This window comes from Calliphora vicina, chromosome 1 (assembly GCF_958450345.1).
Source record: "Calliphora vicina chromosome 1, idCalVici1.1, whole genome shotgun sequence".
NCBI lineage: Eukaryota > Metazoa > Arthropoda > Insecta > Diptera > Calliphoridae > Calliphora > Calliphora vicina.
In genome coordinates this window covers 122,124,539-122,151,160 of record NC_088780.1, presented here as the reverse complement: position 1 = coordinate 122,151,160, position 26,622 = coordinate 122,124,539, and the positions used below count along the sequence as shown (strand labels likewise).

Below are 26,622 nucleotides of genomic sequence, written 5' to 3'. Positions count from 1 at the left end.
TAATAAAATATGTATATTTTTACAAACTAATTTTAGTCAATGTCACAACTAAAACAAAAACAAAATAAAACCTGGAGAAGTCTAAAAAAACGAAGTCTAATAAAATGCCATAATGTTAAGGAACCAACAAGCTATTCACTTATTAACATTACATATGAACAATTTTAAGTATGCACTAAAGTAAAATGGAAAAGAATATTCATGAACTAAATAAGTATTTTGTGATAAATATTCGTATTTAGTAATAATGTCACACTTGTTACAATGAAATTTCTCGAAAATTCTGCCGAAGTTTTATTAGGTGTTCTGATAAATATTTTTTCTCACGAATATACTCCCTCTAAATGTTCTTATAAGAATGTTGTAATTTTTTAGAATTTTATTATAAATACTGCCGCATAACTAAATATCTACACATAATCTAAAAGTTATTTCAATATACACTGAACACAAGCTGCAAACAACTAAATAGCATTCAAAAACCATAATATGTATATTTATATTATAAAACCTGGCCAAAATCAAAGAAACTAATATTTTTAACCTAAAAACCTACATTATAAAAAAGAAAATTTTATGATTTTAAAAATTATTTAACAATTAAAACAAACATTTCTTCCCTACTCCAGTTTTCATTATTTCATGGTATAAAATTAGGTTAGTGTTTATTGCAAATAATGAAGGTTGATTAATTTTTCCTAATCATTATCTAATTGATCAAATATTTGACGAACAAAACGTAATCACTATTTTCAGCAAATGTTTATTTCATATAAGAGCAAACAGCGTGAAACAATGCAATAAGGAAGTTATATTGAGATATTTTCTAAACTTATGCTTGTTTATTTAAATTATTATTTGCTCAAAGGAAAGAAAAATATATATTTTTTAGTGGTCACGCTTTCTCCGTGAAATATTTGAACAATGTAAACGTAACTTTAGGCTTAAGAAAAACAAAAAACAATAAACAAGTTAAGTATAAATGGGGAGACTGTGTTAAAGATAGAGTTTTGTTTCATTTCATTTTATATATTTATATAATATATAATTATATTCGTCGTTGTCCTTAAAATTCTTACTTTCACTTCACTTTCTATTAAATATACTTCTATGTATATCTAGTTAATGTATATATAGCTCGCATTTAAACAAACAACTATTTCCTTAAGTTGTTATAATTAATAATTACTTTATGTACAAGAATTAAAAAAGAAACAATGAAGCAATAATTAATCTTTTACCACATTTCATCGTTTAGAACTCTTATTATTTGCATTTTAGTTCAACAGTGCATCCATGGTGTAACGAAATGGTTGTTGTTGTTTTTGATGATGTTGTTTAATAGTTGGAAGTTGTTGGCGGTAATGCTTATTAAATTGTGGTTGTTCAATCAAAGATGATGACGATGATGTGTTTGATGTTAAAGATGCCGCTGATGACGGTCAGTCTAATATTACAACCTCTGACTTAATAGCTCTGCTGGGTATATGAGGTTTTACAGCTGTTGCTATAGGAATATTGCGCCAGGGTTTGCGAGCTGCCCTTCTCAAATCTGTAGGTGTTAAAAATTTACGCGCTTTTCTGAAATACAAATAAAAATAAGCAACACATTTTTCATTATATATTACACATTAACCCCCACTAACACGAAGTATGGGTTTGTGTTAACTAATAGTTATACTGACAGTTTTCATACAAAAATATATTTAACCGACAGCATAACTATTATAACGCATTACCAGGCTTGGTGTTAATGGAGGTAAGTCTCATCTTTATTTTTCATGCACCAAAAAAAAATATATATATTATCAAGTGGTTCTGTGTTTGACAAGCAAAAGAGTCATATGCATTATGGTGGCCCCAAAATTAAAATTGCGGATGTTCCCGACTAAAATGAAAATTTGATTCATTCTAAGACTACGTTTTGAAATTTTTTCGTCCTGGGGTCAATATTTGGCGAGCAGGATCAAAGGATAAAAAGGTCCTTTTTTGAAGTTTTTCTCATTTTTTATTTCCATATTTCTTCCAAAAGAAGTATATGTGAATTTGGTATCATATGAAAGGTCTTTGAGAGACGCATTGGTTATTAGAAATTTAAAAAAAAAAAAATTTAATTTAAAAATTTTCGACAAAATTTTATTTTTTCTTGATCATAAACATCATGTAATTTCACCGAAATGGTTTTTCTGGTTTTTTAAAATTCAGTCTAGTTCAATGTTTATTCAAATTTGTTTAAACCTAATTTCATCCCTATCTAACAATCTTTGTATACTCAATTCATAGTATGTATGAATCAAAATAACTCAAATTTTATAAGCTCTCCATCGATGAATAATTTCGTATACTTTTTTTGTTACACTACGAATATTTAAATTTAAGCTAAAACATTTACTATACATGGCGCTATAATGATTATTTTAATATTATTCCTTTGGAATGTTGTTGTTTATTTTAAGCAACATGTGAAAAACTGTTTATCACATATATTTTTACATTGTTTAGTATATTGTTTGCTAAATGAGAAATATTAATTAACAGTTAAAACTTAAAAACAAAGAAAATATTTTAATATTAAAATATTATCGTTTAAAAAACGCATACAAAATGTACTTTTTAATTTTTTAACAACGGCTCCTCAAATAGAAAATGAAATATACATTTGTTTAATTTAAATATTAAAATTCATTGTTGATTTGACTTTTTACGATAATCTTTTAAAATATCTTCCGCAATGCATATCAGAGATGAACATTTTCCAAATGAATGAAATCACTGCATTTGTTGTGTTTTCAATCATCAACATGTGCAAATTATATTGCTGCAGTGCTTGCGCTCTCACAAGAATTGTGCTAAATTTCCCAATTATTGATAAATTCACTGACATTTATTGTTGGGGGGGATAAGCTAGTTCCTATGCGCATTTCACTGGTTGCTTAGGCCAGATAATCAGGAAACCTCTTCCCAAAAGGCTTGAGAAAAACTGAAGATATTATACAAATCAAGCTATAGAGTGAATGAGAAATACAGACACTCAAGCTTTATTTGTAAAAATATCAAAGCTTAAACAAAACTCCAACAATAAACAGTGAGTTTATCTTTTCTTACATTCCCTCTACGTCTTATTTTGATAGAATGTACTGCGAAATAATAAAAAATATTGAAAAAATTTAAATATGCAAGAAAAATCCTTCTAAATACAGTCTTAAATTAATTCAAACATACTCATATAGGATAGTGTATATTTACTCAAAAAACTCTGCATATATTCAAAACACTCATATTGATTCGCTGATTTTGTGAATGGTAAGAGTTTACAGAATATGCAAGCAATTAATTACATGCATTTTGTAACAAAACACTTGCTATGGTGAATCATGCAATGACAGTATTCGTTTAGTTTATGTATAGTGATAACTCAGTATTCACTTTTGCTAAACAATAAATGTGTCATTTGAATGGTATTCATGCACATCTCTGATGCATATAACAATAAATGTGTTTTATCAATGAAAAACGTAATAAATTCATCGAACTTGCATTGGTTATATGAAAACATTCAAGTGAAGAACTGTATATTTAAATACAAGCATAAACACATTATATCCAATGGCACGCTAATGTAAAAAATAATGCATGTTTCAACTAAATCGAACCACTTGTTCATCACTTGAACCCCAGCTTAAACTACTTCTTTGTATTGTAATTTTTAGCTTGGTATGGTTCTATCATTTATTTGAAATATTAAACAGGTATTAAGTATTAGATAATAAAAAACATTTTCGACTTACTTGCTGGCATTTGTAGCTCTAAAGTAAACATCATCTGGTGCATCCATCCAACTAATAACCTGCTTGCGGCCATTACCTGTACGCGCCATTTGAGCAATTTTCGGTTTTCCATTAAGCTATAAAAAATAAACGTTAGTACAAATCAAATTTAAAGTATTATTTGACATAAAAAAGGTAATATTGATATATACATGATGTCTTGATAATGGTTGACCGGAGGCAGCCATCATAGCAGCGAATTGTTCGGGACTTGGACAATGTGAAGGCATAGGATCTTTATTGGGTCTCTTGGTAGGGGGTCCAGCCGGCACAATAGTCACTGTTAATAAGTAAAACAAAAGTTGTTTTCACACAAATATTTTTAATGAGCGTAGTAATTAAGAATACCTTCTGTTCCATTTAGTTGAGTTTCTTCATGAGGTCTTTTACGCATTACGGAGGGGACTGGTGTTGGTATAATTGTTATATCCTTTTCCAGGTCAATAATTTTATTGGGTATACGATCGTATAGCAGACTGCCGTCAGGGCCTTTGGGTGGCTTTGGAAAATAAACCACATCTGGTTTTGGCATTTTATCTTTTGGTGTCAAAACTAACCACTCATGTGGTCCGATGCCCGGAGATCCCAAACGATTAGCTATTTTAGTAACACTACCACGATCCTTCTTTTTCAGCAACAAAATGTTCTTTATATCTGCAGCTGATTTACCAGACATGCGAGTTGTAACTTTAATAAAAAAAAGAAAAGGGCAAATATATATGTTATTAGTGTCAAGTCGTATTTTGTACACACTCACATTCTTGCTTAACCAGCTGCGTATTAATTGCATATGAACTTTGTCGGGCAGCTTTTTTAGGCTTTATAAAATTTCTGCACATAATGCGCGCCAGTCGCGTCATTGGATTCGTGTGCAAATAAAATGCCGTGCGTGTCTTCATTATCGGTCTGGGTGAACTTGAACTAATTGCTATGCCATGAGCTTGGGCATAATGGCGAGCAAGATGCGTTTTTAGTTTAAATTCTTTGCCACAATTAACAATTGAACACCTATAGAATTGCCTCCAATTTATTAATAATTGAATATTCTTTTACAATATCCAAATGCAATACTCACTTATGCAACGAACGATTTGAGAAATCACTAACTTTTTCCTCTTCTTCTGCAACCACTTTTTTCTTAGTATCATCTACGATGCTGCCATCATTTTTACTCTTAAGACCACCATACTTTCTCCAGTAATCCCAACACGTTTGACACAAACGTGTGAGCAGATTGCCACTATTCCAAGGGTACCACTAATAAAAATATATATAAATTCACAATGATTACAAAAATGTAATTTTAAATTTTTTCACCACCATCCTTACTTGTGATGATTTAATATTTGAGCAAGATTCACAGGGTTTGCCCATATTTGAGACATCCGGACCTCCGTTTGTTGTGCCATTGTAAACACCACCTTTCGTAACTGCTGCTGCACTAGCAATACTACCACCCTTTGGAGTGGCAGTGTTATACTGCGGTATATATACTTGTTTCAATTTTAGTTCCGCTTCCACAGCCTTAACACGTTTCTGTTGGACATAACGATCTGTCGTTTTCCACATGTAATAATATTCAATTATTTGTTTTAAAGTCTTCCAAGGCAGCTGTAAATGAATGTCCAACTAATCAATTGATTCAAAGTAAAATTGTGTTGAAATACTTACGAAATCTTGTCGTATATCATTGAAATCCTTGCCATATTTATCTAACGCTTCTTCAAATAGATTCGCTTCAGAAGCGCTCCAATCTTCGATTTCATCGCGACATAAAACTGGACCAGTGGAAGGAACTAAAGAACACATTGCCTCTTCAATGGAATAATTATGTTTGTGCAATGTGTCCATGGCATGAAACTGAAAATACAATTATATATTTATACATTTCATAAAGATGCAATCGAATAATATTAATGAATATGTATGTAGTACCAGAGTAATATCACGACTTGCTGCTGCCGCTGACATATGCAATGAAGGCTGTTTAACCGAACTACTACAATCCAAAGCTCGTGCAAATGTGCCAATGGAACGCGATACAACCAAAAACTGATCGATTTTTCGATCTGTCAGTACATGACTTGGAGTCCATACTAATGTTTCTAATTCTTCTAATTTACGTTCATCGGTGGTAATGTCTTTAAGCTTAGCGGGAATTTCACTTTGATAACGACTACCAACACGGATTTCACCTTTATCGGCCAATAGTGTTTTTTGTGTGGGATCAAAGACCAAACAATAGAAAAAGGTATCCTGCATACATATAATGAAAATCATTTAATATCTCTCATTATATTAAAACACAAATAAATATGCTAATCAGATGTTAGTATAACAAAAAAGATCTCGTTAAGATAATATTATTTCGGAAATTTACGACTCACGTCTTTATTTAAATAACTTTGCAGTGATTCCGTTTCATTAAGCAGTGTCACCGAACATTTGCCTCTTATTTGTGTGGCGGGTAAAGATTCAACTTGTCGCGACAAAAACAGTTCACGATGTTTGATTTGATAACGCTGCTTAGCTGTTAAGGGTTCACCTTTTTCTGATGTTCCTCCTGATGAAGCATTATGACCCGTTGTTGCTTTATCACCGGCAGCCGAAACAGGACTTGTACGTTCTTCATCTAGGGCAGCTATAACGTAAATATCATCATTACTGAATTATAATAATAGTAATAGTACATATTTAAGATATTTTTGTAATAAAATCTATTATTAATTTTCTACAATATATACTCAAACTATTGAGTTAACTACTTTTTCTTACATAAAATACCAATAATAAAACAAAAATCAAATGATTTGAATTTTTTTTTAACTAAAACATAAAAAATCTACAGAAATCCAATTGAGGTTTTTAACTAAGTATTGTAAGTATGTAGTAGAAGAGTTTGTGATTGATACCTATCGAAGGATCAAGAACAGCTTGTGCCGCTTGTTCTTCTCCTACTGGTGTTCTAAGCCATGTTTTCTTCAACTTCATTGCCAGTGGGGAGTCTTCAGCTGTGGCCACTACATAATTTAGAAAAACAAATTTCAGAATTATGTTTTAGTTTTTAACCAAAATTCAATGGTTTTTTATGAATTTATTTAAATGCATATATAACAAAATAAAATTGGTTTGTTAGTATTATAAATATTTATTTATGTATATGCTAGCTTTAAATTATATTAATGTATAGTTAACTCATCAATCGATTTTTAGTTCCATTTGTTATTTGCTCTAATTGTAACTTTTGGGACGATGTTGTTGTTTTTATCTGCCCGTCATATTAAAATACAAATATAAACACTATTTAACCAATCAAATTTTGGCGATCTTCGTTTCTCAAGTGAAGAGGTTGTTTACCACCCTTAATTGTGAATTTTAAAAAAAGTTGTTGCTATCTATATAGCAAAGTTTGTGGAAGCTAATTAAATAAAGTTGTGCGATGTGGACACAATAAAATCCAAACTCAAATGCCGAGGTTTTAAGCTTTGGTAAGCATAGTGCATAAAAAAATAAAAATAAAAAATACAGTGGCTGACAATACAATGGAAACTTATACCCAGCAAAAAATATTACGAAGTAGTTCAAAGAAAATAATTTTTACGACTTCTTACGCAAAAGTACATTACAATTCATTCTAATTTCGATAAAATTCGTCAAGAGCTATTTATTAACAAATATTTATATTTCTAATGTATTTTGTTTTTTTTTTTTTTTTTGCTATTTTACTACATTACCAGGCCAAGTACTCTTCATTGTCAATACCGCTAAAAAACGTAGTCATTTCATCAAACTTGCATTTGTTCTATACAATTATTCCACTGAAGGGCCTTATATTTTACTATTCGCATACGCACATGATCTCCAATGGAACGCTAATCTAAAAATCATGCATGTTTCACCTAAATCGAACCACTTTGTCATCACTTGAATCCCTGCCTAAACTATTTATTTGTCATGTAATTTTTTGTTGGGTAGTTAAATAAAGTTAAAAAAATCGTATGAAATTTGTATTTAGTATTTTATTAATATTTGCTTTTATCTACTTATACATATTAACAAAAACAAGTTTAAGATAAAGATTGAAAAGAATTTTTTGTTAAAACTAAATTTTCTGGTATTGGGTGTATGACATACAAATGCGAAAGTGTCGAATTTTGTACCGTATGCTGGAAGTTTTGCTTTACTTCTTTAATTTGAGAAGAAGTGCCGCTGAAGCACGCCGATTTCTCACCAAAGCTTGTGGTGAATGTGTTCCAGCGGTTTCAATGTGCGAGAGATGGATTGTGCGGTTTAGGAGTAGTGATTTGGACACGGAAGGCGATTTTGCATGTTCGAAATGGTGCTTGAACTCTATAAACGAAAATTATTTTTGTACCGAATCATTACTAGCGATGAAAAATGGATCCATTACGATAACCCGAGGCGTAAGAGATCGTATGTGAACCAAAGCCAAATATCTATGACACTAAGGTAATGCTCTGCATTTGATGCGAGCATTGACCGAAAATCGCCCAAAATATGCGGCAAGACATGAAACCGTAATATTCCATTATGACAACGCTCGGCGACTTGTTGCAATACCTGTTCAAAAGTATTTATGAAGTGGTTGTTAAGTTATGCATCACACCTTGCGTCGTCCGACTACTATTTGTTTCGATCGATGCAGAATTCTCTCTCTGAGATACACTTCATTCGTTCTTGGCCCCAAAAGATGAGCAGTTCTGTTGGCTCGGAATCCATATGTATCGAATGATGGGAAAAGGTCATAGCTAAAAATGGCAAATGTTTCAAAATAAAAGCTAAAAATTTTAAACAAAAACCCGCATTCAATAAAAAAATTGTATGGTAAAAATAATTTTTTAGGTGAATAAAAAAATTAGGGTTAAAAAATGTATATCATAGATTTTGACTTGCCCTACTATTATGGGTATTAAATCAAATAGGATTATTTTTCTATTTGGGTACAATTATTTGCTTTAATCTTTTAGAAACAAATAGTGAAGAAAATTTTCTTTAAACATTTAATCTTATCTATTTAATCTTCACTATTTGTTTCGATCGATGCAGAATTCTCTCTCTGAGATACACTTCATTCGTTCTTGGCCCCAAAAGATGAGCAGTTCTGTTGGCTCGGAATCCATATGTATCGAATGATGGGAAAAGGTCATAGCTAAAAATGGCAAATGTTTCAAAATAAAAGCTAAAAATTTTAAACAAAAACCCGCATTCAATAAAAAAATTGTATGGTAAAAATAATTTTTTAGGTGAATAAAAAAATTAGGGTTAAAAAATGTATATCATAGATTTTGACTTGCCCTACTATTATGGGTATTAAATCAAATAGGATTATTTTTCTATTTGGGTACAATTATTTGCTTTAATCTTTTAGAAACAAATAGTGAAGAAAATTTCATATCGACGTTTCTTCTATAGATATTTGGGGTATTCACACGGTCTATTCATTGGTCATATAATATATTATGATAGTTTAAACAAATTTTTGTTGTCTTTCAAACAAAAAAGTTCTAAAATAATAACACTATTTGAACTATGTTTATTGTTTTTTCATAAAATTATACTTTAAAAAAAAAAAACACAACTATTATAATATATTAGGACATTATGACTAATACCAGACCGTGTGAATACCCCAATTATTTATCGTAACCACTTTAATTTTTTTGTTCGCTGAGGTGGGTCAACGTATTTCCACATATCTTTGTCCATATATGTTTTACCGATTTTTCCAAAAAATTTTCAGAAACTAGAAACATTAATAATAAATTTCATACCCTTAGAGGTCCTTTTATTTTGGCTCTATCGCACTTAAAATTCAGTTGATGAAAAAAATTCAAGTATTTGTCTTAAATTGGTGGCCACGAAATGCCTTCAAACATTATATATATGTATATCCTTTAATATCCTTGAACTTTTCTTATAAGATATTCAATATTTTAATGATATTATAATCCAGTACTAGATTATTCCTTAATTTCGTCCCGATATCTATATTATTTAGTTCGAATAAGAGATTTTGACTTCTTCGAATAATTCGATCACACGTTAAAAATTAATCGAATTATTTGAAACAAGTAAAGAATGAAGTTTTTATGTAGGTTTTTTAATATTTTATTATTAAATTAAAACAAAAAATAACGTTAAAGTTAACAATTCAAGTATTGATAATGTTAAAAATCTGCTGAGTGAAATTATTTCCGATTACGAACCCTAAAAATAACTTAAAAACGTGTGTATATTTTAACCAAAAATACATAACTAAACGTGTAAAGAGTATGCGTAGTGGGAGGAGGAATTTAATGTGGATTTATGATGATAAAAACGTACTTCCTGAATGTTGTGAGAGTTATATGGAGACTAAATAAAAGACCGACCAAAACAACAAAATCAAATAAGCAACTTGTATTCGGCTATGGCGATTTCATTATGCACCTTTGGAAAATTTAAATAACATAAAATTCATAAATAAATTTTTAATCGTTGTTTAACAAAAATAATTTTTCTTTATTTTTTGCAGAATAATTAATAAATTAACATAGAACATAGCAAAATTTTATTTTTATTAACAATAGTTGTCAAGTCTGAATTTCACAAGTCGGCATGGCATGCATTGTTTTAAATCTGAAATCTGTTCAACCAGTATGATCAATCTATGTACATATAATTACTTCTATTTGTCATATTGGAGAAGATAACAAATGCCAAATAAACAACTAAAGAAGAATGTACCATATTTTTAATCCAAACACATATACATACATACTAGGGTATCCATTCGAGTAATGATAGTTCTATTAATCGAACAATTTCTTACGAATAATTATTCGAAGAATTTAAAAATTACCATTTTCGAATAACGAATAATTCGAAACATTTTATAAAGATTAATCGAATAAAACGACTAAAAATATTTGTTTTAATTTTTCATAATTCTGAATTTAAATAAGTATAATGCCATCTATTATAACTCGTTTAATCACGAATGCATTTAACACAATTCACGGTTTGCGTTCATGTTTTCCCATACAATATATTATTTAAAAAATTTTAATTAGACGAATAATTCTATTTATTTTAAACATGTGATCGAATAATTCGAACATGTTGAGATCTCTTATTTGAATTATTAATTTTATTCGAACAAAAGAAAAATCGAATAATTTGGATACCCTAATACATACATAAGCATGTGGCGGTTGGCTACTGGGTATATGTGGAGAGTGAGTAGATTGAGGTATTTTGGGTGGTATAAGGAGGCATGTGAATAGGTTACATGAAAACATTGGATGTTGCTAGATGATTGTACTGTTGTGTATTTGAAGAGGTTGTGCTGTTGATTTTAAAAAGGGGTGGCGAAAAAATGGATTTCAAGGATGCTTATTTGTAATTTTCTGTTAATTTTTTTTTTAATTTTTGACGAATATAAAAAACCCAGAAATTTGGAAAAAATCTTACAGATTGTATATACAAAAGCATGAAGTATTATTTAGTGATAGTAAAATTTAAAATTTTGCTTCAAAAAATTAGTAAAGAATTTAAATGAACTTAAAATAATATACATACACATGTGGAAAGAAAAATAGATGTACATACATACTTATTTTTTTTAAATTGGAACAGTGTAACGTTTTTATATTTTTCATAATTTTATTAAATATATTTTTGATATATAATATATAATACAATACATAAAATAAAATTTAAATTACGCCAATTCAACTAATTCATGAATTTTTATATGGAAAATAAAATAGTTGTAAACGAAATAATTTAAAATTAAATATGAAAGGACGAAAGTATATTGAAACTAGCTAAAATCGGTCCATTATTTCACCTAGCCCCCATACAAATGTCCTTTCGAAATTGGACTTTATACGTCATAAATGTTTAATTAATATAGGTATCTACACATAATTCCTTTCCAAATAAGTTCTATGTATACGGAAGTCATAAAACCTAATTTCATGGCGATCGATCACCTAATAGTCATAGCTCCCATACGAAAATAAATTATTGAAATTTTAAAGAAAAATGATTTCGCTCATTTTCTTAGTGTAGGTCTGGCTTGACCGACCATACTTTCTTACTTGTTATTATTATAACTCTTTACTACTATTATCATTATTTATTAAATTTTATTGGAAAATAAAATATTTCTAATAATAAACTTTTCTAAAAAAATTCAACATTTTATTAAACATTTTTATTTATAGATTTTTTGGTAATTATTCGAACTTTATATTATATATAATTTGAAAGTAAATTTTTAATTAGGCTTAAAACATTGGATCATTTCATTATTATATTGGTTCATTTTATTATAATTTATTTGTAATAAAAATTTACTTTCAAATTATATTAAAAATTTTTTTTAATTATTCGACAAAAAGATGGACTTCGAAAGGTTTTTATGTTATACAATATAATAAATACTAAATTTTTTGTTATAAATTTCATATGCAAATTGCAAAAAAAAAATTCTTACTTAAATTATGGCTAATAATTCTTAAGAAAATAACTATAAATTTTCTAGACATCATAACTACATTCCGCCACATCCAAGTATCTTATATATAAATAGGCCGGCCACACGTTTTCTTGTGGTACACTTATAAATATGTTATTGTCCACCAATATTGATGAAATATATATGGTTTAAAAGGTCTTTCCATAAATGTAGTAAAAATAAGCTTTTATTTTAATATTTCTTAAAATATGTTAATTTTGTTCCTACATTTCTTGTTCTAGTGGCCTGAGACACATTAATGGCCTGGCGATTTTTTAATAACTTTAAATTTTTTAACCAATTTTTGTGCTTTATATCTTATTAGAACGACAATTACCTACACATTTCGATTCTTTTAAACTAAATTGCAAAAGTAATTATTTAATGGAAAATTTTTACATAAACTGAAAAAATTTCATTTTTTCCCCTTGTAAATGCACCTCAAAACTTTATCGCAAGTCGGCACGGGTTGCAATCATGATAGAAAGACAAAATTTCACATTTAACTATAGTTTTATATATGTATATAAAAAAAATAGAGGGTATGCGTTCCAAAATTCCAATAAAAAAATGTTTTGGGACACTCTAACGTACATGTTAAAAGTTGTACTGTACACAAGTTTAACTTAACATATTGGTGTTGCACAGTGGTATAGAAAAAAAAATAGAGGGAAATAAATCTGTAACTTCTAGACACTTAGTCCGATTTCTATAAAATTTGACGTGCACAAAGAGGAAATATTGTCGAGTTAAAGTTTTGAGTTTCGACCTCATGGACCCACCAGATGCGCGGCCAGGGTTCCCAAAGTAAGACACCTCGGGTATGTTACATTATTAAAACGATCCTATTTCTTCTTTTGGGTTCCGATTTCCAAAAAATTACATATAAAGAAACTATAAAAAAACTTCGTCGTAGCTACCAATTATCGATTATAGCTTAGGAGATATTCGCATTTTAAAATTAAATTTTAAAAATTTTTACCCACCCTACTCCAGTTTTTTGATAATATCGGGACTAAACATTTCCCGATTTTCTCCATTTTTATTTAATTGGACTAACAATAAATGTATATGTTAAACAGAAAAAGAATTGTTTAAAAATCGTGACCGACTTCAATGTTATATGATTTTAATTTAAAAAATTTAAAATACTTCCGTAAGATTCTGTATGTTCCCAAACTACATACAGTAGCCCAATAATGTCTACATACAGGAATTCAAATTAAATTTAATTTGTAAGTTAAAAGTAGTGAAATATATTTGTTAACAAAATAAATTCACACTAAAAAAAATTAAAACAACATCACTTAAGTCGGGTTTAGCAACATTTCCTATCACTTCCAAAATTTCGCCGTTATTAAATTTTTTGATTCTGAGTCAAATAACGAGCATTTTTTTGTTTTTTTTGGCTTTAATGTTCAAAATATTATGAAACTTAATAGTCCCGCCCACCCAAAAGTAGGCGTGACCGAGAATAAATTTTTCGTTATTTTACTCAGAATCAATAACTCTAATAACGGTGAACTTTTGGGCGTTATTTGAATTGTTTTTGGTAAAATCGACATAAGACATTTATTATTATATATCTCAAAAAAAAACTAAAAAAACTGCTTTAAATTAAAGTAACATAATAATTTTTCCTGTATGTAGACTTTCTTGGGCTACTATATGTATGCACACAAATGTCAACGAATACTTAACGAATGGTGTGAATGTTTTTAGTTTCTTTCATATGGCAATCAGAAAAACAAATGTGTTTACGCATAGCTCGGCATTTTTTTGTTATTGTCGATTAAAGCCAATGCAATAGCAATGAATTTATGAATGGACAGTAAACGTGAATGTTTTCAATCCGTTCTCTGTTCCAAACACTCTTTTTATATATAATTCTGAAATTTCTTTAAAAACATGTCTAAAAAGCTTTACTCTTCAAATCGCTTCTGCGGATTGCCTGCCAAATTAATATTTTTGTTCAATTTTACGTATTCATATTTTAAGGCCACACAATGGCCACACTTGATTTTGGCTATCTTTTAACCCGACAAAGTCGGATTTTCTAGATATTTGTGCACAATTTTATCTCTAGCTTCTTTTTCCATTGTGTCTACACTTTTTAAAACTAAATGACTTGCAATTCATTGTAGAATAACGGTAGATTTGTTGTCAGAAACATATGTAAATCTTTTTCCATTTTGATAACAGGGGGCGTTGATATGATTACTACAGTGCGTACGGATTTTAAGTGGTCACTTCTTTATATACACAAATATTTCTTATGTAGATAGCACTTTTTTACTAACAAAATAACTTGTTTGTTAAACCGTGTGTCCACTAGCAAGTCACTTGCGGAAGAACTTCTGTAGAAGTAGTTTGTAGAAGTTATTACGACGAACTTGCTGAAAGAAATTGCAGACATGTTTCCACACAATGTGAGTACAGCTTGCAGTGGACTTTTCTTTTTTACGAATGACAGCATAAAAATATATTGTGGCAAAATAAGATTGACAGCTGCCATTAGAAACAAACAACAAATTAAAAAAAAAGAAACAAAAATAAGTGTTATAAGGCAATTATGAATGTTCAAGTCATTTTCTAAGGGGGACTTGTTTGGGGACTATGGGCTAATGTTGGCCGATGTTCTCTATACTGTACAGTATAATTTCAGAGATACTTCAAACAGTATTCCTGAGGGACATTTGTATGGGGGCTAGCTGAAATCGTGGGCAGATATTACCCATTTTAAAGTGTTTAGTTGAGAAATTGGGTGCTGCGGCGCGTAGACTTAAGTTTCTTTATTTTAATTTTATTCGTATAGCCTTTTGAGGACATGTCCCATAATTCAGGAAAACTTTCTTGGTTTTCAATTACCAAATGTGTTTTTCACTACTCAAAACGAATTAATTTTTGTCCATTTTTACAAATTTGGAAAAGAACTAAAAAAACAGAAAACAAAACTGAAAACAGAACAATACACAAAAACAATATCACAAATCGTTTAGCCTACGTATACCCGACTTCTTCTGGAAGTCTTCAAAACACTTGCAATTCACAGTAAGTCGTTCAAGTTACTTCCAGCAAGCAACAAAAATGTGTTTCCACATAATTTCTGCAAGTAACTTCTACAAGCAGTGACTTCTGGAAGTCGTCTTCTAAGACGTGTTTACACGACAAAAACTTCTGGAAGTCACTTCTGGAAGCTACTTTCGCAAGAAAGCTTGGTAGTGGACACACGGCTTTAGATAGCACAATACAAATTTTATGAAGAAAAAGCATTTGAAATATATATTTTTTTTTTTAAATTAAAATGACAGATGACAAATTTGTCAGGGAATACGTTGCTATAAAAAACTCATTTTCGAGAAAATGTTTGATAGCACTATTTGAATATGAACCCTCGATATATATGTTTATACCTAAAATCTCAGGAATTTTAAATAGATTGTTGTTATCGTTGTATTTGTTTTCAGACTTTGCCATGTCATTGCATTTGTTGTTTAGTTTTTGGGTATACATATTGCTAGTATGTACTTATTGTTGTTGTATACAATTTTTATTGTTGTTACTGACGTGGTTGATAATGCTGATGTACTGATTATGCATTGCATTAAGAAATGTGGCTACGGATACGGATATTATTTGGAAAACACTGTTTCAACCAAAACTGAGTACAGTTTTTTTTTATACCCATCATGCCACCTACTCCTTAGAATGTACTAGCACATTCATACACACCATAAGCGGAGGTAGACTATTATTCTAGGGTGGGTCACACTTCCTCTTCAGCTATGTTATATATTGTTAAAATTTCTTTTGGTCTTTGACCACCCCAGCCCTCCCCTATCTACGCCAATGATACTCACTATAACAAAACATTTTTCTCTTGTTACTGATGTTACTTAAAAAGTTGTATAAAAACTATTTTCATTTCACTAATTGCGTTTGAAACAGCAACAACGTGATGTAAGGGGATATTTGGGTGATTTTTTAATTTTTGGACAATCAACAAAATGCAGAAATTATGTTATGAAAAATTCAAACTGCGCACAGTTGGGGAAATGAAAAGTGGATATAAATCTCTAACTTCTAAACCGATAGTCAGATTTTAATAAAATTTTCCCCAACTATAGAGTAGGTTTAGCTGAGTATATGTTTTGAATTTGGGTTTTAAACACTAAGGTGATTTTTGTTTGTATACAAATCAAAATGCAAACGTGAAAAAGAAATTTATGAATTGTTATTGACAATCCCACAATTCCCAAAAAACTTCTCAAAAATACCAACAATGGTATTTTTTAGAATTTTTTGCTATAAATTACCTTTGCAAAATATTTAGGAACATATTGAGTCATACAAAAAAGGGTTTTAATTATTTGAAAGCAGCTATGCGTATACAAATGTTAAAATGTTATTAGGTGATGGTTTTATCTTTTGTGAATTAAATCAAAAGTTGTGGGCTTGTTTTGTTTGGAACTGCGCGTTAAACTGCATTTTCCACAAAGAAAAAACTATTTCATAAACAGTTTCAATTCAAATATTTATCACATATGGAATTGGTTTCAATTATTTCATAATTGAATCAAGTATTCATGTGCTCATAAACAAAATTCTCTTATATTTTGTAATGAATTTTGAGTTTTGAATTTGATAATTTAACCCAGATGAACACCTATATATTCAGGTTTCTGGGTTTACTGTATGTACTTTATTTTCTACTATACTTGTTGTTGTGCTACAGAATATAACGGTCAACAAAATATGTGTTGACAAGTTGAAATTGGAAGAAGCGTGAAGATGTCACTAATCGGTGATAAAAAGATTTATATGCATAATTTATTGTTGTTGCATTTCTATGTTTTTTAATTATAATAGTTGTAAAAATAAAAACGTAGCAAAAGTATATGTGCAAAAAAAAATAATAGTGATTTAAGTTGATGTATTTGTAGTACGTTCGGCATTAGTGTGCAAAAATGGTGAAAACAACAGTTATTTTTTTCTAGATTTTTAACATTAAATGAGATAATAAATACCTTAGAGGAAAGTGAAGTAGAGTTTTTTCAAAATTCTTACAACAAAAAAAATTCACATTGGTCTCGAAAAGAGAAAAAGCGTATATATATTCAACAAGCACGCCTTATTCATGAATATAATCGCTACATGGACCATTTATCTTTTCGTTGGCGCATTGCCACATAATATCTACTTATGGGAAAGCCTCAGCAAAGCTTCCATCAGGATCATCATGCGACATCAGATTTGATCGAAAAGATCATTTACTTACTGAGAACACACGTCAAGCCGATGGAAAATGTAAGCAGCTACCACTACTCGTTGCATTAATTGTGCTGTGGCGCTCCATGTAAAGTGTAATGTGGAGTACACACCACCAAATAATTTTTTTATTATTTACTTTTTTTTATTTCTTTACTTATGTACACAAAAGATGCTGAATAATAAACGACTTGAATTAAATCACAAGACAATACTGTCTTTTGTTTATTAATTTTTATTATTTTTTTTTTTTTTTAATTCATTCTTCAGTTTTGTAATATAATCTGTCAGAATAAAGGGTTGTTTTTCTGTTGGCTCATTGCTCAAAATTAATGAAATAATGGACGGATTTATCTATAGACACATCTTAGAAAGAGTAATGCTTCCAAATGCTGAGGATACTATGCCGCTTCTATGGGTTATTCAGTACGATAACGACCCCAAGCACTCTTCACATGTTGTTAAATCGTGGTTAGCACAAGAAAGAGTTTCGATAATGGAATGGCCACCACAATTACCAGATCTAAACCCCATTGAAAATCTTTGGGAATTCGTTATTCAAAATCGATCACGAAAATTGCACTAATTCAGATATTATATTATGTTTCAATTTTATTGCAAATTTGATAGCTTCACTGCCTTGCCGATGTAAGGCCGCCATTGAAAATATAGGATTTGCCACGAAATATTATGTTTTATAGACATAAATGTTTTTGAAGCAATTTGTTGCATATGTTTTGGCCATACGTAGTTTTTTTAAATTTTTTTCGTTTCAATGCAAAAAATTCTGAATTAAATTTCATTTTCTCATTTTTAAAGCATTAATAAAAAAATATTACAAGAACATGAATAATTTTTTTTTACCTTAAAAACTAGTTTTAACATATTTTGTTAAATTATGTCGCTAGTTGCATATGTTTTGGCCACCACTGTATATAACATATAGTATTTCAAATTAAATTTGTTCATTGAAAGCTGTATTTGTAAGTTAAAAGTAATGAAATATATGGCTGAATTTCATAAACGCAGTTTGCAAAGCAACACTGCATGCATAATAGTGTTCATAAACTCAATAGATTTTATTTAGGCAATGTCGTATGTTCATTATTGCATGACAATGCTTTTCAATGCGCAACATTTGTCAAATTCGAGCATTGATTTTTTTTTTCTTTAGTAATTTTTGTGAGTTCTTTATAAAATTATCTTGGAGGCAAGAATTTAATATTTTAGTAGAAATGGCGGATTTATGGTAACTTGAATTTTTGTTTATGTAAATATGTATATAATTTTACGGAAAGTTACAAATTGTTAAATTCAAAACAAAAAACATTTATGCGTTCATAAATGTACTAAAATGTAATTGTATATTTTGATAAAGCAGTACATATTGCCATAACGTACTGCTTTGGCTTGTAAACGATTTTCTTTGCAGTGCACGGTGGTAAATTCCGGCCAAAAATGTTTTTTTTTTGTTTTTTTAATTTTTATAAAATTATGATGGTAAATTTTTCTTAACAGAATATACAGTATCATAATTATTTTGGCTATAAAGTAACTATATGGTTATTTATAGAGCTGTAAAGTCAAATGTTTTTTCTTGTTATTTTAATATTAGAAAAATGTGATTTTTTACTTTTGAATTGAAGTGGCCTGTGCTTTTTTCTTTAAAGTTTTTTTTTGCAAATTAGCACATGCTTTTATAAAACAGTTAGACCCCTTTCACACTAGGCAATTTAGTTGTGCAATTATCTGCCATTCTAATAACCATAACGATTTCAGTGCCTACATATTTTACAATTTTTTTTGTATTTTTTTGGTCAATTTCAAAAATTATGTAAGTTTGAGAGTTATTTACGTCTATGCTAAATTGGCCAAACCTTGTATTTGTATGTCGACATTTTTTCAATGGACCATTTATGTTATTTTTAATTATAAACCTAATTGAAGCCATTTATAAAATGTTTTTTTCGATGCTTTTAAACGTCCGTTTCGATGCTTTTAAACGTCCGTTTCGATACTTTTAAACGAAGTTATGGATTTTTGGCCGGATTTGACCACCGTGCAGTGTTGCTTTGCAAACTGCGTTTATGAAGTCAGCTAAATTTGTTAAAAAAAATATAAATTCATACTAAGAAAAAATTAAAACAACATCACTTATGTCGGGTTTAGCAACATTTCCTATCACGTCCATAATTTCACCGTTATTAGAATTATTGATTCTGAGTCAAATAACGATTTTTTGTTGTTTTTTGGGCTTTAATGTTCAAAATATTATGAAACTTAAAAGCCCCTCCCACCCAAAAGTAGGCGTGACCGACAATAAATTTTTCGTTATTTTAGTCATAATCAATAACTTTAATAACGCCGAACTTTTGCGCGTTATTTTTTTGCTAAAATCGACATAAGTCTATTACTTCAGTAAGTTACCACAACTCGTCCGTCCACAGTGTTTTAAATCTATATTAGCCATTTTTTCTAATAAAATTGGAAGAACAAAAGTTGAAAATTTTGTGAAATGTGAAAAAGTTTTGCATTTTAATATTTCCATGGGATGCATTCGTTTCATCCAAAAAAAACTGAAATACAAATAGTAAAAAATAAAGTCCGATTCTTAAATAAAATGGTCTTAATAGTAATTCTAAACTATTTCGTAATCACTTCAATTGATTTAAAGAGACTTTTGAATAAACTGAATTCATTCAAGAATTTCTAATTCATGCTGAATTTACTCAAATTTTAATAGAATCATATTTAAATTTTTTTAATTCATGGTTAATTAAAAATCAAATATGAATCATTCATTTACATTTCTGGTAGTCACAAGTTAAGTTTGATAATGTTCTTATCTTGGTGTGTTAATCCAAAGTCGATTGGAAAATTAATGTAGAAAGTTCTTTGTAATAAACCAACTTACTTGGAATAACATAAAATAAAACAAATTTTAAAATAAAAAATTATTCTAAATTTAAAAATTTCATTCATTCGAATAAAAAATATAAATTCGAATAATTTTTATTCTAATGACAATCCTACTAGCCTAAGTTTGAATTTAGTGTTATTAAAAAATTACAATTTCCCATGCCTGCACAACCATTGAAAACCATTAAATTTTGTTATTGTCGTTGTTGTTTATTTGTTGAATTAAAGTAGATGATAGAATGCGAGACAGTACTATACAGTGCACCATACAGTACATTAGGGTATTAACTTTTTTGAGTAACAAAAAACCTTATCACTACCTTATGGGCAATATTGTTTTGATAACAATCGCTGGTTGGACTAAATAAAAATTAGTTATTAGTTTTAAGATATGAAATACCTATTGTTGTAACGAGTTTTTAATAAAATAATTAGTTATTTTTTAAAGAAAATAATATTTAATCACCCCTATCGCGAATCAATATTTCATATGAAATATTTTCCCTTTTCCTTTTTTCGATCATCAACTTTGTTCACGTGAAAAAATTCCCCTTGTTGTGAAATTTTTAGATGGAATTTTGTAAACAATAAACTGCTGTTACGAACAAAATCAACTATTGTGAATGTAAAGTTCATCGTGATATTCCCGATAGCAATTTTCCCTTCGAGGGAAATGAATATTTCATGGGAACAAAATTTCACATATTATTGATAATTAAAATATTAAAAAACACGTTACCATGTTAAAACAATTTGAAATAATAGTTAATTAATTTTATATTAAACCATTTTGAAATACAACAAACAATTAATCTTTACCCGCATGCTTTAAATTATCATAAAAATAATGATATTTTTTTCGGAATAACAGGCTTCAATTATTCTAAATACTTCCAATTGCTTAGTTGAATAGGACATAGTTCTTCATACGAGAAGAAGTTCGTGGTACTCCAGATATGCATTAATAAATGTTTACTTCATATGGGAGGTGCCACGCCCATTGTACATATATAGGTCAATTGTGAATCTAAACCATCAAACACACTCAACAAATTTCATCGAAATCGGCTCAGCTTGTTAAATAAATAAATTAAAGCCTCATAACTTTTTAATGGTTAGTGATAGAAAGGAGATATTGGTACCGTTTTGATAAGATTAAAATCGAAATTTCTTGTTGAGGGATTTTGGAACTATTTTTAAGGATTCAAAAAACATCAATCTACAGAAAAATGTGCTAAAAATCCGCGTCTTTAGGTGCGTTGAACCACCACAAGGAGTAAAAATTTTCCAAAAAAGGACGACATTATTTTTATTTACGCAAAAACCTTTAGAAAAATGATAATATTCGAAAAACAAATGAAGTGACCTGGTCACAAACGAACTCTAATATACATATATGTATGTTTTTAATTTTCGGTTTCCTTTTTGTTTAAAAAATTGCACATTAATTAAATTTTAATTTTTTTAATTTATAATTTGTATTAATAATTTTATTACAGGATTTGAATTTATTTGTATTATAGTAGATTTATTTAGTTGAATTGTTTAAATATAAATAGCCATTCGGGATATATAACAGAATCTTTGCTATAAAATTGCTTCTCGTGCCAATTTTTTGACGATTACGAAGAAATAATATCAGTTCTAAACATATTTTCATGCTCTACAAGAGCAAGTCCATTTGCAAAAAATTTAAAAAGTTATATTACCCTAATGTACATATAATGTATATAGTATCTATCTACATATTGTACGTATGTATGTATGTATGTATGTTTAGAGGAGTCAGTCATAGTCATTTGTGTGCTGATTTGGATGTCTGTATGTTTGTTTGAAAAAAGTTTTTACTTCTTTTTTTGTTTAAGATTATTTGTCTTTAACATAGTGCAAATCGATATTTATGATTTTTCTTTACATTATTCGTACATCTTTTGTTTTATACATGTATATATTTTTAGGGTAATGTACGTGAGCATTGTTCATGTTATTGTGCAGCTTTTTTTTCGAATTGTTTGTATGTATTATATAGCACTTCAGAAAATTGGTTCAATTAATTCCAACACACTAAACTTGATCTAATTTTTATTTAAAAAAAAAAATCAGAATATTTATTAATTAAAAAAAAATTATTTAAAGCGAGTAGACAGACGACATATACTGTGTGGTATTTTTGTATTTATATTCCAATTTAACAAGTAAATAAAATTGATATGTATGTATGTGTCAGGTATAAAGAAGTGGCCACTTAAAATCGGGACGGATTAAAGAGACCATAACTTTTAAATGAAACAACGTATGTTAACATTTTATACATGAAATTAAAGGTAATTTATTAAGCTTTAAAAAAATATATCTCTAGGTTTATGTGTCTTTATTTCAAATAAATGTTCTGGCTTTTCTTGTTATGCCTCCCATTAATAGCTGCACAACCTTTCTTCCCACTTCTACCGTTATTTCAGCATATTTATTCCACTTTTTCTCATCAAAATCTGGTTATTTACTGTACCTGCACTCTTTTTCAATTTACGTTTAACAATTGCCCAATATATCTCGATTGGACGAAGATTTGGGCAATTTATTTAATTGATGTATTTTGGTATAACATCAATATCTGTGAACTTTTGACAAAACAACTTAAGTCGAATTTTCAAATTTTTCAGGAGAGCGCAAAAACTGTTGAATTTATCGATCAATATTTTATTATTTGTCCTTGAAGAACTTTATTATTTGTGTCAAAGAATTATACAAAGGATAAATAATAATATAATTATCGATAAATTCAACAATTTTTGCGAATTAAGTTGTTTTGTCAATAACAAATCAATAACAACTCCAAATAAGTTGATTTGTTTTTTATGATATCTCAGAAACTAATATTCGTAAAAAGAAGTAGTGTAAACGGAGCGTTTTGAAAAGTTATTTTTATTATAAAAAAACTAAAATATTTTGTTATCTCGACTTAAGATGCTTTGTCCAAACTCCACAGATATTATTCTCATTATAACACTTCATAGTTGTATTTAAGTAATGACAACTTGGCTAAAACTTTGTATCAGATGTGTGATGTCTTATAAATGACAGCAATCGCTTTTCCAAACTCTCTTTTTATATAGAATTCTGAAAATTAATATTTTTGTTAAATTTTAAGTATGCACATTTAAAGGCCACACAACCTCGAGCTGCCGAGACGTAAATCAGATTTTGGCTATCTTATAACCCGACAAAGTCTGACTTTCTAGATATTTGTGCACAATTATTTCTCTAGCTTCTTTTTCCATTGTGTCTACACTTTTTAAAACTAAACATAATGGCCCATAATCATAGTCAAACACTAAAGTCGGTTCTTTTTAAAAACAACTTTAAATTAAAAATCCGCTTTATATTATTTCCCAACTATAGTCAAAATTAAAGTGTGTTTTAAATTGAACTGACTTTAACTGGGTGCCACCTCAAATTTAGAAAATGTTTTCATACAATATACAACAAAATACAGACAAGTGGCACCGCTGAACAGCTGACATAGAAAATTAAAATAAAAACTAAAAAAGGTAAACAATAAAAGTAACCGGGACAACTAAGAAAAAAGTTTTTTGTGGTGGAAAAATGGAAAAGATAAGATTAATATCATATTTAGAATATTTTGGTACTAATTTTATTGATAACTGTTCAATAATTGCAAAATCCCTGCCAAATTCTTGTAACTTAATTTTTTTTTAATTTTTGCAGAACTGTTTTACATGGCGAAGAACAGCTGATGCTGTTGTTAAATGAGTTAATAACATCTTCAGCTTGTTTTATATTTACAGTCGACTTTAACGTCAATAATATACTTTAACTTGTCTATGGTAGACCTAAAGTCCACTCTTAAGTAAATACGACTTTATTTCTATTAAAATATACTTTATTTCTGACTATGATTATGGGCCAATGTCTTGCAATTCATTGTAGAATAACGGTAGATTTGTTGTTGGAAACATATGTAAATCTTTTTCCATTTTGATTAAAGGGGGCGTTGTTATGATTACTACAGTGCGTATGGATTTTAAGTGACCACTTCTTTACTACAAAATAATAATATAAAATCACACAAGATTTGCAGGACAGTCAAAATTGAAAATTTTTACGGAAAAAATAATATTGCACGATAATTATTACTAGGATCGCCCGGTGGCCGAAATTCGACCACTTTTAAACGCTTTTTACCACTTTTATGTAAAGAATTTAAAAAATGATGTTCTGCAAATCTAGAGAAAATAACCTTTTAAACCGTATATGTTTCATCAATAGTGGTGGACAATAACATACTTAAAAGTGTACCACAAAAAAACGTGTGGCCTATTTATATATAAGATTAATATTTAACATTTAAAAAAAGTTGATCATAAGATTTATTTGTTTAAATTATTAAAGTAACAGCTGAAATAAATATAATATAATAAATTCTCCATAAAACTTATAACGTTTAAGTCCTTGCTCATAAAATATTAATATTTGTATTAATATACAAATTCATGTGAATATTTTATAAAAAATCTGGATTCAATGTGATTACAATAGAGCATTATAATTTAAATTTATTACGCTATCGTTGGATTTAATTACATGTATAAGAATATATGTATATATATAAAATACTTACGTTGATGTTTATCAGCTAATTGAACCAAAGTATTTGGAAGATCTCGTCTTCTGTAGAAGCACATTACTTTGGCTTCAACACTACCACTTTGACTTTTATTTAACTCTTCAATGCGACGTATTAGATATGGACTATTCGGAGATGTCTCTACATAGACATAGTCTGAAATTAAAAAAATATATACATTAGAGATTATTTGCAACCCTATAACGTTAAATAGAATTCTCCATTTAAAGATTTTCTTTCGGTTAAAATTATCTTGACGTTCAATTATTAAAAATGCATGATTTTTAAATTTTTTATAAACATATGGATTCCGCGCCAAAAACAACTAAACCAATACCGAATCAACCCAATTGCGGATACTCTGTTCTGAAGTGAAGCAAATCCCAGAGATAGCGGACTATAAGGATGGTGCGGTAAAATTCCTAATCAATTATTTTTAAATAGTTTTTAAATGGCTTCAAAATCCGAAATTCGAGAAAGATTTGTCCAGCCGAATATTATTTATTTCAAATTCAAAGATGCAACAATCTTTTTTAACTTTTTAAAATTTCACATATGTACAATTCTTTTCAATAAGTACGCACACTTTTTAGGGGGGTATGTTATACATATTATGTACGTATGTTGTGTGTATCATTAGCAGATTCAACGGCTATATTAGAGATACCAATATATCTAACTACCTAAATAGATACACATACCCCAACAAAGCAACATACACCCATACAAACACATGCAAAATATTAGTACAGACTAAACAAAAAGTATAAAACAAAATTTTCTGTCATACGTGTCCAGCACTATGAAGTGTTTAGTAAAAATAACTAAAAGCAAATCATAAAACACATTAAAGTCAAACAATTGGTCAAGTAGGAACTTGTTATATTAAAAAAGGGGGAAACCCAAATTATAGGTAAAAAAGAAACAAATCATTAAAGAGTAAATATGTATGTAATAATTGTCTAATTACTTTATTATGAATTAAACTGTCATTGACCTCCTTGCCCACCTGAAATAATTACATGATGAAAAACATTTTTATCCACAATTGCATACTTTTCATATTTAAAAATGTATAATAATTTATTTATGAGTTTGATTTTTATTCAATATTGGACTTTGAACAAATCATATAAATAAAAATGTATAAAAAGATCGGATCTGTGTGTGACGAATGTTTTATTTAAGCTGTTATCAAACAATAACAATGTTATTTTTCTTTAATTCATTCATGAGGCACGGTATTTTATTTGATAATTTAAACTATAACTAAACTTATATCAATTACAAACTCTGGTGCAAAATGTTTATAAAGGCTTTAGAAAACTGCCAATAGATGAATGAATTAGGTGAATTTCACATAGGATATATCGAAATAAGGTACATAAAAGATTTATAATAACAGCTACATCATTCAAACCAACTGAAAATGTTGTTAA

At 28.9% G+C, this 26,622-nt stretch overlaps 1 protein-coding gene across 4 annotated transcripts in view; it reads right to left on the bottom strand.

Moving 5' to 3' along the window:
• Positions 1-1,159: 1,159 nt before the first annotated feature.
• The window catches only part of MTA1-like (metastasis associated 1-like), a 30,076-nt gene continuing 4,613 nt past the window's right edge, over positions 1,160-26,622 (bottom strand). Inside the window, exons 2-13 of one of the 4 annotated variants that reach the window (XM_065515680.1) lie at positions 25,178-25,339; positions 6,740-6,847; positions 6,215-6,468; positions 5,763-6,083; positions 5,499-5,687; positions 5,157-5,438; positions 4,903-5,084; positions 4,585-4,847; positions 4,176-4,514; positions 3,980-4,107; positions 3,789-3,904; positions 1,160-1,581 (exon numbers count right to left, since the gene is read on the bottom strand). In XM_065515680.1, the coding sequence (XP_065371752.1) occupies positions 1,443-1,581; positions 3,789-3,904; positions 3,980-4,107; positions 4,176-4,514; positions 4,585-4,847; positions 4,903-5,084; positions 5,157-5,438; positions 5,499-5,687; positions 5,763-6,083; positions 6,215-6,468; positions 6,740-6,847; positions 25,178-25,339 (2,483 nt within the window). In that variant the 3' untranslated portion in view covers positions 1,160-1,442. The remainder of the gene's footprint in view (positions 1,582-3,788; positions 3,905-3,979; positions 4,108-4,175; positions 4,515-4,584; positions 4,848-4,902; positions 5,085-5,156; positions 5,439-5,498; positions 5,688-5,762; positions 6,084-6,214; positions 6,469-6,739; positions 6,848-25,177; positions 25,340-26,622) is intronic. The other 3 variants (XM_065515681.1, XM_065515682.1, XM_065515683.1) reach the window with 3 other exon arrangements.